General features: G+C 36.9%; 1 protein-coding gene across 1 annotated transcript; it reads right to left on the bottom strand.

Annotated features, from left to right (window-relative positions):
- Positions 1-5,497: 5,497 nt before the first annotated feature.
- LOC139974653 (PAT complex subunit Asterix-like) lies at positions 5,498-14,772 on the bottom strand. Its single transcript, XM_071981888.1, has 4 exons — positions 14,618-14,772; positions 12,652-12,748; positions 10,698-10,795; positions 5,498-8,529 (listed from the first exon to the last, which is right to left on the bottom strand). The coding sequence occupies exons 1-4, from the start codon at positions 14,653-14,655 to the stop codon at positions 8,460-8,462; spliced, it is 303 nt and encodes a 100-aa protein (XP_071837989.1). The 5' UTR covers positions 14,656-14,772; the 3' UTR covers positions 5,498-8,459.
- Between the last annotated feature and the right edge of the window lie 873 nt (positions 14,773-15,645).

Below are 15,645 nucleotides of genomic sequence, written 5' to 3'. Positions count from 1 at the left end.
TGTAGCAGTTCGAGAACAGTGTTAGTGACTTCGTGAAAGATTGGTCGGTTCGGACATGGGAAATAACGGCATAAGAAGGTACTGGTACTTCAGGCCTACGAAATAGTGCTAATATGCTAACTTGAATGAAGGCAGGCTTTCTACATAATCTTACTTATTAATACAGCTCTAGGGCAAGCTTTGTCTCATATGGCCTAACGTTATTAATACACGCTATAAGTTAATGTAGAAATGGGAAATGTTTAGTTCAGTGCAACCACGGAATTCTCCATGGAACAGAGCCTAATGCTGCTCGACGGGAATATAGCTATCACGTTAGGCTACAGGCACGGTTATTGCTAGGTAACGGGTGTCGTCTGCTGCTCTAAGCACGCAAACACATTTACGTACTAGTTGGGTGAAATAATCATGCGTAATAGGGAGAGTAGTATATTAGTACCACCCTGGAACACATCACATGACCCTCCATACATGGTACGCGCGTACGCCCGTATTTACTGTGTGATAGTTTCTCCAGATTCATTTACCTCGTTGGTAGTACAAGGAGTGTCGTAATTCAGTTTATTGTGACGTCATACAGGCTGATTTGTTGTCTTAGCTTTGGCAGATAGACGTTACTTGCAGCCGTCTATATTCAGGCTATAATGCAGTCACCATATGGCAGTTGGCAGGTTGATTATGCTGATCATAAACAATTTACTGACGTCAAACAGCGACAAAGAAAGAAGGTAATTCAGATTATAACTAAACATGAGAACTCGCGATCAATTTATTTAATTTTTCGAGAAACAAATTAATAAATAAAAAATAGTTGACAAAGTTTTCGGTTCATGAATCATGCATGTTATCCCAATGCATTTGCATTTGATCCTGTGAAAGTTCTTGCTTTGGGTGCAGGTTTAATGTAGGGACGTTTGTTTAAACGAGTGATAAACAGACTTTCCAAATATATTTCAAAACGATGTTATGACTTATTGCGACAATCAAATTAAGACTAGCAAGTTGCTTTCTGGGTAGGCGTATTTGATGGCAAGGGAAATAAACACCACCTGCAATCAAACAAACGTAATGTAATGGGTTTAACGGATGAATAAGTAAACGATTGACTGATAGATACATCAGAACAGTCGTAACTAAGGGGACAACTAAGCATTCAAAACAATCAACAAAATAATCAACAAAGTCGCAAACAATGAAACTTTCAAGAATAAGCATTTGTCCCTCACAGATAACCGTATGCAACCTGTACCGCATATGTGTCGAGACATTATTTTAAGCGAATCAAACACATTCATTGACAGAAATAAATACATTGTATAGGTCTATCTTACATTGGTATCCTCTTTATCTCTCTCTCTTTCAAAATGTTTTCAAGAACGCTGTAATTATCTTTGTTTCCCTCTTCTTCTTTGAAAAGTTAACAAACCTTGGATTTCAAATGAAAATATATTAACAAATATATAGCTACACTATAATAGACTATTTCCTATGTATAACTCATGCACGAACTATGTCATCTTGAAATCCAAAAAAGGAAACCCGAACAGCCTCTATATGTAAGATCTGTGTGTAAACACGTATTAATAGTGTATCCTGTTTATGCCCCCCAATTTCTGAATTGAGTATTGCCGCAAAATTCATTATAAGTACTTTACTTATAAAAGAATATTTTCCTACATGTAAACCTCTTTTTTTTTCTCCATTCATCTGTACCATTTATCTCTCTTCCGTTTTCCGCCCACGTGAATTTTTTTTTTTTTTTTTTTGTGGCAAGCCACCATATTACGCATTTCTGATGGTGACAAGATTATAAAACCATTAGCATACGTTTCACGGTTCAGTGCAATAATTGCAAAATGCTGGTGTCATGGGAGATAAATAACAGAATCCTAGACGGTTATTAAAGCGTAAATTTATTCAATTCGGACAACTTTTCCTATCTTACATTTGAAGGTGGTGATGACGTTGTATCCTATGATCTGTCAGTAATTACTGAAAATATCTGCCCCTTCCACGCAAGGATATTTTCAGCAGGTCTATACATTCACTCGCCATTTGGGGCAATATTTACCATTATCTGGACGGACGGTTCTTCCCCCCGTATGATTATTAATTCAAAACCGAAAAAAGGCCGTCACACCAGCAGGTGTTATGCGCTTGTATATATATGTACAACGGTGTGACGTCACAACATATTGATGATAAGGATGACGAAACATATCCCATCTGACCCATGAAGGACGTTAAAGCTTGATTAAATTAGAGGTGTAGACGCCAGAAATATAATACAGAGTAATAGCTAGGATACAATTGATTTATATCGGAAAATGGCCAAAAAGAACAAAAAACAAAACAAAACGGGGGGGGGGATGAGGGCCGAGTAAAAGCCGCGTAAAAAGATAAAAAGGTATGATGAGACGCAAGGTCGGCAGCGCTGATTGCAACCCCCAAGGTGGCTTAACAGGACCCAATATATTGGAACAAAATGTGTACAAGTCACATTTGATTAGAGGCTGTGGATACTACCGAGGTCCCCTATTACTCTGGACAGGATAGAACTGGGAGCTCTGGTGGACCTTCTCCACCGCGAAATCATTTTTAGCAAATACTGCAAAATGACGATTAAAAATCCTCTCTGACTTGCGAATATTGTTCTGTTTTGTTTAATGTCTCATATAGTGGAACCATAATAGCCTTAATTTATCATGTATTTATTAAAAAAACCTGTAAGATACGAGTTCCATTGCCTCGAATATTTAAGGGCTAAACGGTATCTTACATAAAGTAGGTTAGCTGCAAACGATTACCATCATTTATGTAAGTAATAAAATAATAAAAGCAATATCATGCTGTAATCTCGTGGTATTAATATTAATGACAACAGAAGTTGTAGTCAATGTAGCGTACGGTTACTTACAAATTGACCGACACACTGAATTCGTCGTCCATTTGTGAGGTCACCAGTGTGGGCACATAGGCAGAAGTTCAAGAGTAGCATGTCTTAACGTTTCATGGCTGTTGGTTTGAACCATTATGGAACGTCTTTTTCCCTATATATACAATACAATAACCACTTCTTCTCCTGCTTAGCTTGAAGACCGAGAAGGACATAGTACGGTACCTTCAAATAATGTCTATTTAAAAATGGTTTGAAATAAAGATTCAAATAGGGGAGAAGGGGGATGAAAGTCACAAAAAAAATTGTTTTTGGTTATATCTCCAAGTTTACAGATGGTATGCCAGATCGAAATATACCTTCAAATACACCATGATGGGAACTTACTTTTCAACACAATTGTCGGGGCATAAGTGATTGTAATTCTGAAATACGGGTCAATTTTCTTCAAAAAATTGTTGTGACAACCTGCCCCGTGCTTGAGGCAGGTGGTCACATGGCATGAGTTTGGGCCTATACTGGGGATGGCGATGGGAAATCAGCATATGGACCTAGCCTATGCCTAAAACCATGTCCTACATTTGTAGTATTGATTTGGGGCAGGTTGTCACACCCGCGGGGCAGGTTGTCACAACTGCATACACAATGTGACAACCTTCCCCGACACACTTTTTATATAGTTGGTACCTAATACGCAGAATCACTACATGTCACAAGCTCGACTAATAAGGTGTAGTTTCAAGACACTTTTAACGTAATTATGCAATAGGTTTCACATCCAGTATCATTGAAGAAACCATTGTTATACTATTTTCGTAGCAGGGCAAATCTGTGTTTTTTTAGGGCTGAAATTGTTGATGATCTCGAAACATCATTTCGCATGTTCGTGATGGCTGGGTTTTTGTTTCATATCAACGAGTTACCCCAGTGGTAAAATAATCCACCGTTGCTCCTGCCATATCATTTGTAGTTTTCCTGTAATCGCATTTGTGACAACCAACCCTAGTGACTTTCATCCCCTCTCCCCTATCTTTGCGCCAACAGTTTCTCTCAAAATGCCCTGGTTCTTACACCATCAGTATCCAGTTTAATGTGTATGTTCCGTGTCAACAAGACGTCTCTGTAGGGGAAACTATCCATCCCCCCCACCACCCACCTGATTACCCCCTAAAAACAGATCGTACAAATTAAATCGGTGTATTGGTGTGTTCTTCTCAGAACAGAGTTGCTTTAGCCCGAGGTATATAGGTGCTTTTGATTGGTAAAAAAGATAAAATATATAAGTTTTGTTTTTTGCCCTCAGGATTTATTATTCGTTAAATAATTCGCCAGCTAATGACGGATTCGTAACTCGTATTTAGTTACATTGCGCTTAAATAAGCTACGATGGTATCGCCCTGAATTACACCAAATAACCGATGAGAAACGTAAACAATACGTACGTTACGAGTTTAGTGTTTAATCAATCACAAAACGTCAATCTCTGCTTTAACTGCCTTAAGGTTTAGTTTTTCTTTCTTAATCTATTTTTCGTTCATCTTGGGAGCATTATATCGTCAGTTTTGACCCAGATGAAGAATAAAAAGTCACTCATACGATAAAGATTATTTAATGGTTATGTTTTGGTTAATATTGCAATTGCGTTGAAAACTACGCCCACGGCAGTGTGATTGGAGAAAATATCTATGTTTTTCCTGATCATAAAATTCTCAGAAGTCATCGATTATTGTCATCTTTGAAATCAATGTAATTTAGTGATATCTGATTAATTTGGATCTGGTAGGCTATCAAGTGTATCATAGATGCGTCAGAGATATGTTTAAACGCAAATGTCACTTAATATTTGCACACAAACTGATGTCAAGATAGGTAAAATAATTCAAGACAAATTCTGTTAAGCACGTTTTGTCTGTTAACAACGAAGCTGATATGAATGATTTGATGCTGCTTTATACAACGCAGTGTACCGAACTGAAAAATATACCGACCGTACCGCAAGATAATATATATGAAATAAATAAATATATTAGTATATACATATATATAAATATATATATATATATATATATATATTAATATTAGTAAATATATATATATATATATATATATATATGTATATATATGTATATATATATATATATTTATATATATATATATATATATATTTATATATATATATATATATATATATATATATATATATATAAATATATATATATGTATATATATATATATATATTTATATATATATATATATTTATATATATATATATATATATATATATATATATATATATATATATATATATATATATATATATATATATATATATATATATATTAGTATTTATAAATATATATGGTATGAGTAGTTACATCGTTACATGTATTATGCTACCACTCATGACGGCTTGTTTGGCCTGACCTGAATTAACGAAAGAAACCAATTATCAATTTATTTAAGGCAAGACCGGAGCCAGCTGGTGGAAGATGGACGGGGATGGTTGGTCCACTCCCCTTTGACAATATTTTCCGTTGGCCAGGAGGGATTAGATACAAAATGGTGCTTTCAAGCCTATCATGTTAACATTTTTGTTGGGGGGGAGGGGGGTCGAATTTTAATGACCAAGGAATCCACCACCGAGCAAATTCCTTGTCTACCCTTCTTTGGGGAAACTACGAAAATAAAGCTTTTAGTAAATCTTGCCAAATACAAGAGGAGAGATTAACGGTCATAGTGTTGAAATGTGATTAGTTGTCTTATGAAAAAATCTTTCCAAAGCGATTCACAGTGCTAGATACCTTAAACCAACCAGAGCAAGACATGCCAATTTATTCATAACATTACCCAATGAACTATTTTGGCTACCTGAAACACTGGCCAACATTATTTTTATAGGGCGAAGACACCATGAAATTACACATAGTAACAATTAAAAAGAAAAATACATATCTTGAAAGTATGATTTTTAAAGGAGACTTCATACAGCATATGGTAGGGATGATGTGCGCCACAATTCGACCAAATATCTAATGAAAATCGTGATCTAACAAACCCTTAAAAGTTGAAAATCAGGGGATGCCATTTTGTTAATCAATAATGTCATAATCAAGGGCGGCGGAACCGGGGGGGGGGGGGGTGGGGGGCACAGGCGGCACGTGCCCCCCCACTTTTCCTCATGTTAAAATGTGCCCCTTTTTCTACATAAAAATTGTACATAAAAATGGGGGGAGGGGCGTTGGGGTGATGTGTATACGCAAATAAGATAATACAATAAGAGTTATAAAGGGTACTAAATATCAAGCTGCATCAGTCCAATCGAATTTCTGCAAAGTGGCCTTTGACGTTGGTGCCCCCCCCCCCACAGATTAAAAGTGCTTCCGCCGCCCTTGGTCATAATGCAACTATGAGGGGGGGAAAACGGTTACATTCTTTTCTTCTTCATTTCATGTTTTCATGCAATCTCCCTTTACAGGAAATAAGCATTGTGATCAAGGGCGTAGGAACCGGGGGGGCTGGGGGGCGCCAGCCGCCCCAGTGAAAAATGTGGAGGGGCGGAAGTATCATTCCGCCCCCCCGGTTCGCAAGTCAGAAAACCCCTTTTTCATTTCCAAATGAGGAAAAAAATCTCATTTGGAGCACCAAATTGCATCTAAGGCCAGGTGAAAATACAAAATTAAATTTACAAAATGGAGTGCGTGTTGAAGTGTGCTATATTGCACGAAATTGCATCTGAGGCCACCTGGAAATGCAAAAAATTCCAAAGGGGGTGTCCCCCTCCCCTTAGACCCCTCCCCCAGGCCGGCCATCAGTCTCCAGCCCCCCCCCCCACTCAAAAGTACCTTCCTACGCCACTGATTGTGATATAAACAAACCAAAGCATTTAGGAGCGCAAACATATGTAACTTGATATTGCCATCTTTAGACTTGCTCAAGTTCTCAATCTCTTGAATGTTGAATCATTAGAACTGTGATACCTCCGAAATGATATAAGATTTTCCTAAGCTGCGCTTTAGGGAAAGTTTCTCATTACACACTCTATCACAAAGATTAATTGTGAAGGGTGGGTTTCTTTTGTGTTTGAACTACTTCTTACTTGCAGTGATCCTATCCAGAGGCCATGGTCCTCTTGTGATATGACATAACCTGAATGGAACTCAAAATTCAGAACATTCTATGCTTTGCAAACAAGGTTGCAATTCCAAACATGAAAGACCATACTTGAGATCAGATCTTAACACCCTATATGTAGAAACAAAAGTTGCATTGAAAAAAAAGTTTTGCCCCAAGAATAAATGGCAATTCAGGGAATCTCCCCAAATGTCTCCCAATTTCTCACCTTTCCCTCCCACAGCTACTGAAAGGTGACGACATACATGTTTGAGAACTGTTGTAAGTTTGTATCTCAAGTTTATTTGAAGGAGTAGCTCGAAGGCAGTATTTATAATATCCATAATGCATGGCATGAATAAGATGAAAGAGGTTTATCAAAATTTTGTAAATTACTTAAAGATTACACAAAGAGGATTGTAGTACCTAATAGGTCATGTTAAAAGCACACATAAACACTAGAAACAACTGTGTGAGGTAACTTTTTTTAAGCCTATAAATCACACCATACAAAGTATTACAATATGGTTGATCTCATAATTGGATATCTCGATAAGACATATCAGACCACGGTTCCCACAATTCCCAAAACCTTCAAAAACGGAGAACAAATGAGAGTTGCTGGTGGACTTAATTTCATATTTGCTAATATGGAATTGCAAAGATCACTGCATCCCTCCCGCCCCCCCCCCCCCGCCCCTGCCCCTAAATACAAATATCAAACTTCCTAACGGTAAAAAGAGCCAAATGTAATAGGGTTCAACAAATATGAACATAAGCTGTTCTCCTTAGCAGAACTCAGAAGTTAACTATGAATAGGTGATTCAAATGACAGCCTAACCACACTTTGCAACACAGTAACATAAATTTACATACAAATAGCAACAAGCAGCATTTAAATACAATTGATTTATTAACATAACTGTGGAATGCATGGAAAACTTTAATGACAAAGAACTAATTGATTACAGACACGAATTACACAGATTAAACTCACAAAATATCAAATGCTCTTGTACTTAGTTAATCCATAGTTGAGTAAATATTAACTGATTTATTCAAATTACTTTGAAATAATTGCGATGTAAATCATATTTTACTTAATGAATTAACTTAAGCTTATGAAGGTTTTGGTTTTTTTCGTATTCATTTCCTCTCCTCTGATGACATGGATGTCTATGTGTCTTCCTACTGTATATGTAATCCCCTATTAGCTTTGTCAACACTGGTTAAACAGGAAGAATTGATCCCAATGTCTTCTGAAATTAATGTTTAACTTGAAACATTTACACAACATTATCGTATAACAATGTTAAATACTCTTACATCCCTAAGTAGAGTGTTCAAGTGATGTATACACAAGCTCTGTCCATCATATTTACTACTGTTCCATATACAGCTAACCAAAATGTCAACAATCTTTAGACCCTCCCCCCAAAAATAATGATTTTTTCATTGCCATGGTAATGTCATTGGTTGAGGATTTTGTAAATATGACATCACTACTGCTGAAATTGATAACCTGCAAGAAAAAGAGCCAAAGAAAATGTTGTTGGGCAAGGAAATACTGCAGACTAATTCATAATAGAATGTCTTTCCACTGTTAACATGACACTAAATATTACCTATTTTATGGCAGATTTGAAGAATTTATATTTGTTCTGTTTGAAGAAGTATTTAGTATTTAAATGACTTTCATGTCTTCTCCTTTGCATAAAGGACTACAAATTATGCAAACTATACTGTTTGAATAATTACAAACTGGTCACACCTCAAAATACTGTCTTTAAGTAGGACAAGTCAGATTGTTGTTAAAGTGAACGCTCCTGTGACGGCTTCTGGAGAGAGCCTCCGGTCGCCTGGTTATGCGCCATGGACATATGCGCCTTGAAAGTCAAACTTCCCTCTATAATCAACTAGTGTACACAGCCCACAATACTACAATCTGAGTTCATGCCGGATGAAACACACAAGTTGGCTTTGTCCATGATTGCGGCAAACTTGGACTAAATTGTCCAGCTTGTGGCTTTCTGTTTCCTGTAGACCTTTTACATATTCAACGACCGACAAGTTCAATTTTGGCCGATAAGAATAGAGCTTGCTCTTCCTTTTCTGCATGTTTCTCGATGAGACCACATGTATGTAACGAGACCCACCGTGTCTGTTTGCAACAATGTTCAAGCTCATGATCTCTATCCGGTGCATATTCCCAGAGGACTGAATTTCAGCTTATAACTATCAAATTTCCCTTTCGTGTTCATCTACTGTATCTACTCACCATATACAGCTGTGACAGAGAATACCACCAAACTCTACGATTTTTCGATATCCAACTAAACAGTTTCCGATAATACAATTACTTGTTCAAAAAGCAAAATATGAGAGTTATGAGTTCTTATGTATTGTCTAACCATTCAAAATTGGTGAATGCAACAAGCCTCCCACTCCAGCAAATTAGCAGCTCTGTGCATTCAAGCATGAATCAATGTTTAATTGGCTTGCTAATAATAGTCACCGTAAATTTCTCTGGGCCATTTAGGTAGCCGTTAAAGTTGTGAGCCTTGTCGAGATTATCAACAAAACTTTGATGCTGTGGGGCAACAATGGGTTCAAGTAATAATTAGTGCACTGGAGCAGAAATGCCCCATTTACACCTCTTGCCTTATGCCGCCTGTAAAGCAAAGGCTGGCAATAGAATGTTTTCAACGAGACACAAACCCAATCGTGGTTATTCGTCAATGTGATTAGTGCGAAATGTCATGAATAATTTAGGCAAACGAGTAAGGAAATTTTTTGGATTCCACTTGGGAGATATCACAGGTTTTTTTAATGATCCCTTACACACAAGGCTGTAGACTCGATCAAGTCTAAACATGATTTCACCGAGTCACATGCATGTGCTTACATTTTCTTAGGTTTCTCTTCATATGATTAAAAACTGTTCATTTGCTGAAAAGATGAGGTTTTACAAATGCTGAATGTAAAAACATGTAAATTCTTAACATGACGTATTAGTGGTGGCGCTGTCAGTGTTCAAGACAATGTTTTAACATTTTTACTGTACATACCTTTGGAAAATGATACCTAAAAGGTTGTACAGATCATATTAATGGAAATGTGACATTGTAGATTTGACATATATAAAACTAGAATGTCCCTCCCAAAATGTGTTGAGTTTTCTTGGTTCTTTGGGGGGAGTTGTTCTTCGTAAAGGTCTCTGTCATATATGCGAAAGACACCGGTTGGATTTTTGTCTCCATTAACGAAATTGAACAGGGAAAATGAAGGTTTCAACTTCATTAAAGAAAATGAAAGATTCAACATGTGACAGTTTTGGTGTACCAGTCACATTATAAATTAGCATGATATGTTTGGCTGGAATTAGTATCCCTTTTACTGTAAATGGATCAAGGCAAACTTGTTGGCAAACAAACCAATACTTCAGTATGCGGTGGGACAACCCTCGTAAAAGTTGTCAATTTTTTTCCCAAATGGATTAACATAGCTGATTCTGCAAGTTCACTTTATACAAAGGGTACCAAAGATGTCACAAAGTTGGACTCTATGGAATGAAGTAAGTGAACCAATGCACATTGTTCACCTTATCAGCTTACCACATCCTAATGTCACATTCCCCACCTCCCCCTCCCCGTCCCATCCTTCCATCACATCCCCGACCAGGGTACTCACATAAAACTGCTAAACATTTGCTTTCCGTCCTCAGAGCATCTCGAGCTAGAGAAACTGATGAAGGAACAGAACACTGCGATCCAAGCGCACCATTTCAACTGTAAATAAAGAGAGACGGGTTCTTACAAATCTTCTTAAAATGAGGGCAGCATTTCAAATTGTAAGACTGTTAAGACCAAGTCTTCATGGATAAAGTGATGTTCAATGAGAAAAATACTGACCAGACTTTAGCTGAGAAGCCTGAGATAACTTCCTTGCTGTTTTTCTAGTGTCCTTCACATGTTAACCTTCTTACTATAATGTTATATTGTATTTATCTTGTACAAACATATGAGAAATAAATTTGAATTTGAAAAACATAAACTGAGGGCAGCATTTCAAATTGTACATAAGACTGTAAAGACCAAGTCTTAAATATCAGGCGCAACACACAATTTACCCGTGGGTATTTGTTCCATCCTAAACATATGGATGAAAGGTTCCCTGTGCGAACAGTACATACATTCTTTGATAATTAGAAACTGGTAGTTTTAGGAAGAATAGGAGTACAGACTAATGTGAAGTCATTTAATTTGAAATGAAATTAAAAATTGAATATCACATGGTACCTGTAGCTCATGAATGTTCTAAAACAATGTTAATGGATACAGTCACAGTGAGAAAATGTGTGCAATTTGTTTTGTTTTTTTGGGGGGGGAGGTTCTTTGAAAACTTACAGTGTGAAGTCAGTCTTCTGATAATATTGTGAACAATCACTTTCAAAAGACAAAAAGTTTTATTGTAACATTTGTTACCAAACTATCTAGAGTTGTCTGTAACATCACAAAGGATGTGTTCTGAAAACCAAATAGTCTATGTTGATTTAGTAATTTTTTCACTGTTTTGGTTTAACCGTGGACTGAGTACTGGTTTGCAGGTTTACCTTGAAAGAGGGTAATATCATTTACAAATACTGACTAATATGATGTATTCATGCTTTGAAGCATCCAGTGTTTATAGATTTTTTACAAACCTGATTGCAAATTTTTACAAAAGTAAACTGTTGTTTTTTTTTGTCAATGTGCATTTATATCATCTAATTTCAATCTAATTTCATCTAATTTCAAATGTCATTATCTCAAGCTATGGAATGGAGCTGTTTCTAGGTTGCTAGGATTTGGTTCACCTTGACCAGGTCAAAGTAATTTCAACTGTGGACTATAAACTATACAGATTTACTAAGCAGGGCAAATTTTAAAGGACAACCGGGTCTTACTGTAGGTGTAGGTAACCCGAACGGTAAATTTGGTTGTCTGCAAAAGTTATAACAAAAGTAGCAGAATGACTATTAGCTGAGATGTATCAGTTTGGTGTATAGAAAACCAGCTTTGGAGGCATTAAAACTTCCCTTCAGTTGGAGCATGGACTGACCCACCAACTGTTTTTGTTTTATTCCAGTATCTACAAAGCGGTGGAGGGTGATACCACTTTATCATTTTGGGGGTGGTATTAATTTACAATGCAATCTGAATTTAATGTAAACAATTCTAAGTTGTCTGTATGAAAACCATCAAAAATTTGCCACCCTCTAAGACATGGGTTTCAACTTATAGGGTGAGATATTTGGAGCCTGTTAGGACTTAATACTGACATTCCAAAGTCTTTACTCCTTGACCTGTTTTCCTGACCCATGTACAGAATTAATCAACCATGGGATTCTTAAATCATTGGATTTAACCTACCCTGTCATGTTTATCGTTTTTTAAAAATCACTATCAAGTATCGACAATAGCCAGGTCATATTCCATTAATTCTATTAAACATTGAATTAAAATGAAGAAGTTGTACGGCTATCCAGCCTTACTTTGTCAGGCTTGATAACAATATCTCCTGAAGCTATTTTGAGGCAGAGAAAAGACAAACACAACTCTATAAAAGCTAATGTTAGAAACCAAAAAGAGAATAAAAGACTTACTTTCATCATGAGACCAAACATACTGAAGACCATCCCGAGAAGGTTCATGTAGTCAGATGTGGGGTCATCTGGTGGTGCTTCTTCAGGGACCACATACCTGAAAACAAATGATGGGGTGAGTGCAGACTAGTTACTAGGGATTACATGCGGGGAATATTTTTCAAGGAAGTCTGGTCGTCTGACACGACCAAATTATATTGCGATGTAAAAAGGTAATTTGGTAGCCACCCGCAAATCTGCTGTTTTATCTCAACAACCTACAGATTTATCCTACAGTATACGTCCATATTGGTCGCTGCTATTTTGCTACATGTTTGGACTTGTGACCAGTTTAAAAAGCCTCTTTGTTCAAGGGACAACAAGAAAAAAACCTTAAAATGCTTTGTCCTGACGTGTGTTCACACTAACGAGACCTTGTAAGGATTTTATGACAGCCATTCATCAGTAATTCAGTAGCATATGCATTAAGGGGTGGGGGAGGGGACCATGGTCTCCCACCTTCATTGTCAGGACAGGAGATTAATCGTTCAGTCAGGGAATTTGTTCAAATTCTAAATTAATTTGCAGTTTTAGCAGAACCTTGCAATTTAGACCTGTAGACCTACTTCAAATATAATCTAAATATGCCTCAGAATATATCACAATCCATGTATTTTCTGGGGAGGACCCCCAATCCCTACATGGGTGATCCATTCAACAACTCCACAGCCACACCCCTCTATCCCACAGCCACACCCATCTATCCCACAGCCACACCCCTCTAGTATAAAATCTTGAATCTGCATCTGGTCCTTTTAAGAAGGTCCATGCTTGTAAAGCAGTAAGGTGGAAACATTACCCCCTACCCACCCCCCACCCCCTCCACCAACCTTTCAGATCATGTGCACATCACTAGCATTCCAGGTTTGCCTACAGAAAGTTGATTAACAATATACCCACTAATAAAATTTAAAAAAAACATTTAGTGAGTGCCTGCAGTGTGTTTCAATGATAGGAAATGTCTATATTCTTTATTCTTTCAAGGTGAAAGATTCAAACTGCACACTGTTTCAAAGATAACTTTTTCTTCAGAAGATGTTGTCTGCGAACAGTCAGGATTTCCCCTCCAAGTAACAGGCTCTCATTGGCTAGAAGAAACATGGCTATACTTAACAAACTTGATGTAGTGGAGACTTCGTTGATTGAACTTTTGCAGTCAACAAAAGGAATGCTGTCTCTGGTGCAGTGAGTTGTCGATACGGGATAAACTTCTAAAGGCAATAACTATATAACTGATTATACAGTATATGATGCCATGGAGCAAAACCGGTCACAAACCTCATATCATCCTACGATAATGTTCACCATTTTATGTGTTTGAATTTTAATGCTGATGTTTTCTACATTAATTTGTTCATTTACAGTTTCAATTTTGTATCAAAGATCATATTTTACTTTTAAAATAACAAGTAACATTACTTATTTTGGCTGGCTTACAAATATCATGACTATGGATGCTTTTTCAGTCTTTTTCGGGTGGAAACAAATGTAATCCATTTATGAATATATGGTCAGTATCTTCGTGGAATAAGGGAGATTATACCAAGCTTTTTTGAGATTTAAATGTGGAACACTCGTTTAGTCACAAAACGTTGTTTCTGTTGGCATTGTCAATTTTGATGAACTAGGCCTATTACTGTACGTCAAAAGTGCCAGAACCAGGTTAACTAATCGGCAAAATATATGTCTATATGCTCTTAGCCTTCAAATACTTTGTTTATCGAGTTATATATTCATCAAACTAGTGCCTAGTGGAAGATGTAGTTCATGTTTCGCAGAACTACTACTACGTTACCAGATGTACAGTTTCGTCTAAGCCTACACTATTCAACATCTGCCATGCCACTGATGTGAATACATCAGTTTTCATCATTTTGCGAAAGAATATACAATATTGTTGTGCATTTATTGTTTGCGTGACATTTACCTAATAATTTTATTCGGTCTTCTGATATCAGTAGCCATCTTGAGTGTCGAAACGGACTGGAATTCCAGACAGCTGAACGTTCGCAAGTGAAATGCTCAGTAATAGAGTAGGGTGCATGGACATAAACAAAGGCAATCACCGAAGATGAGCTGAGAATCACAACAAACTAAAATGACGAAGCAAACTTCCTTACTCTCCTACCTATAGTGAGAAGCCCACATTAAATTGGAGTAGTTTAGATTAAACTCAATTTCGAGAACCCTTTGATATACATATTAGTTAGAATGAGTGATAGCCTATGCATTCATTTATATAGTTGATTAGTACATAGCTTGATAAAATTTGATGCGAAGTTCCTTTGCAACTTAAAATACAGCCTCCCAATCTCCAATTTTTTTTTTGTAAGGTGTAAATAAAATTTGTGCGCATGTACTCAGTATACTGTTTATATTTGCAGCCTCCCATAAGAATATTGATTTGTACCGACTTAAACAAACTGAATGTCTCTGTGGAGCACGATGTCCTATTCCTGTCTTCTAAGAATTTCCAAATCTATAAAGACCCTGCAAATTAAAATTAAAGTAGTACCAACTACATTTAACTGAAGTATGAAAGTGTTTTCAATAAGCGTAAGTGCATTTAACTTGATTCTCCTGGTCGCACTGAAGTCTGCGATGCTCATGCATAATCGTAGGAAGCGGAGGTGGGTGTGAGGGTGGGGGTGGGAAGTATTTCTGTTGAAATTCGAGCAATATGTGATATGGCTGATATTGTTTCGGTCACTGGAAAAAAATTGTACTGCTATAATCTTGTTTGATGAGAGCCAGTAGTTCCGTAAAAAAATCAACATCATGTAATTAGACTAACTTTCTAAACTTCACTAATCGGACATTAATGGCAAGACCGTGTTTTGACACAATTCGCACGAGTCCATCCTTGACTTAGTTTATAGTTTAAAAAAGGGATTAGGAGGGACAACCAAGTCCCAATGAAGGACCCTATGGGAGAGAAAAAAACCGAAGACAACA

The sequence above is a fragment of the Apostichopus japonicus genome, chromosome 2 (genome assembly GCF_037975245.1).
Source record: "Apostichopus japonicus isolate 1M-3 chromosome 2, ASM3797524v1, whole genome shotgun sequence".
Classification (NCBI taxonomy): domain Eukaryota; kingdom Metazoa; phylum Echinodermata; class Holothuroidea; order Aspidochirotida; family Stichopodidae; genus Apostichopus; species Apostichopus japonicus.
The sequence above is the reverse complement of the archived record's forward strand: the minus strand, read 5'-3'. Positions and strand labels throughout refer to the sequence as shown.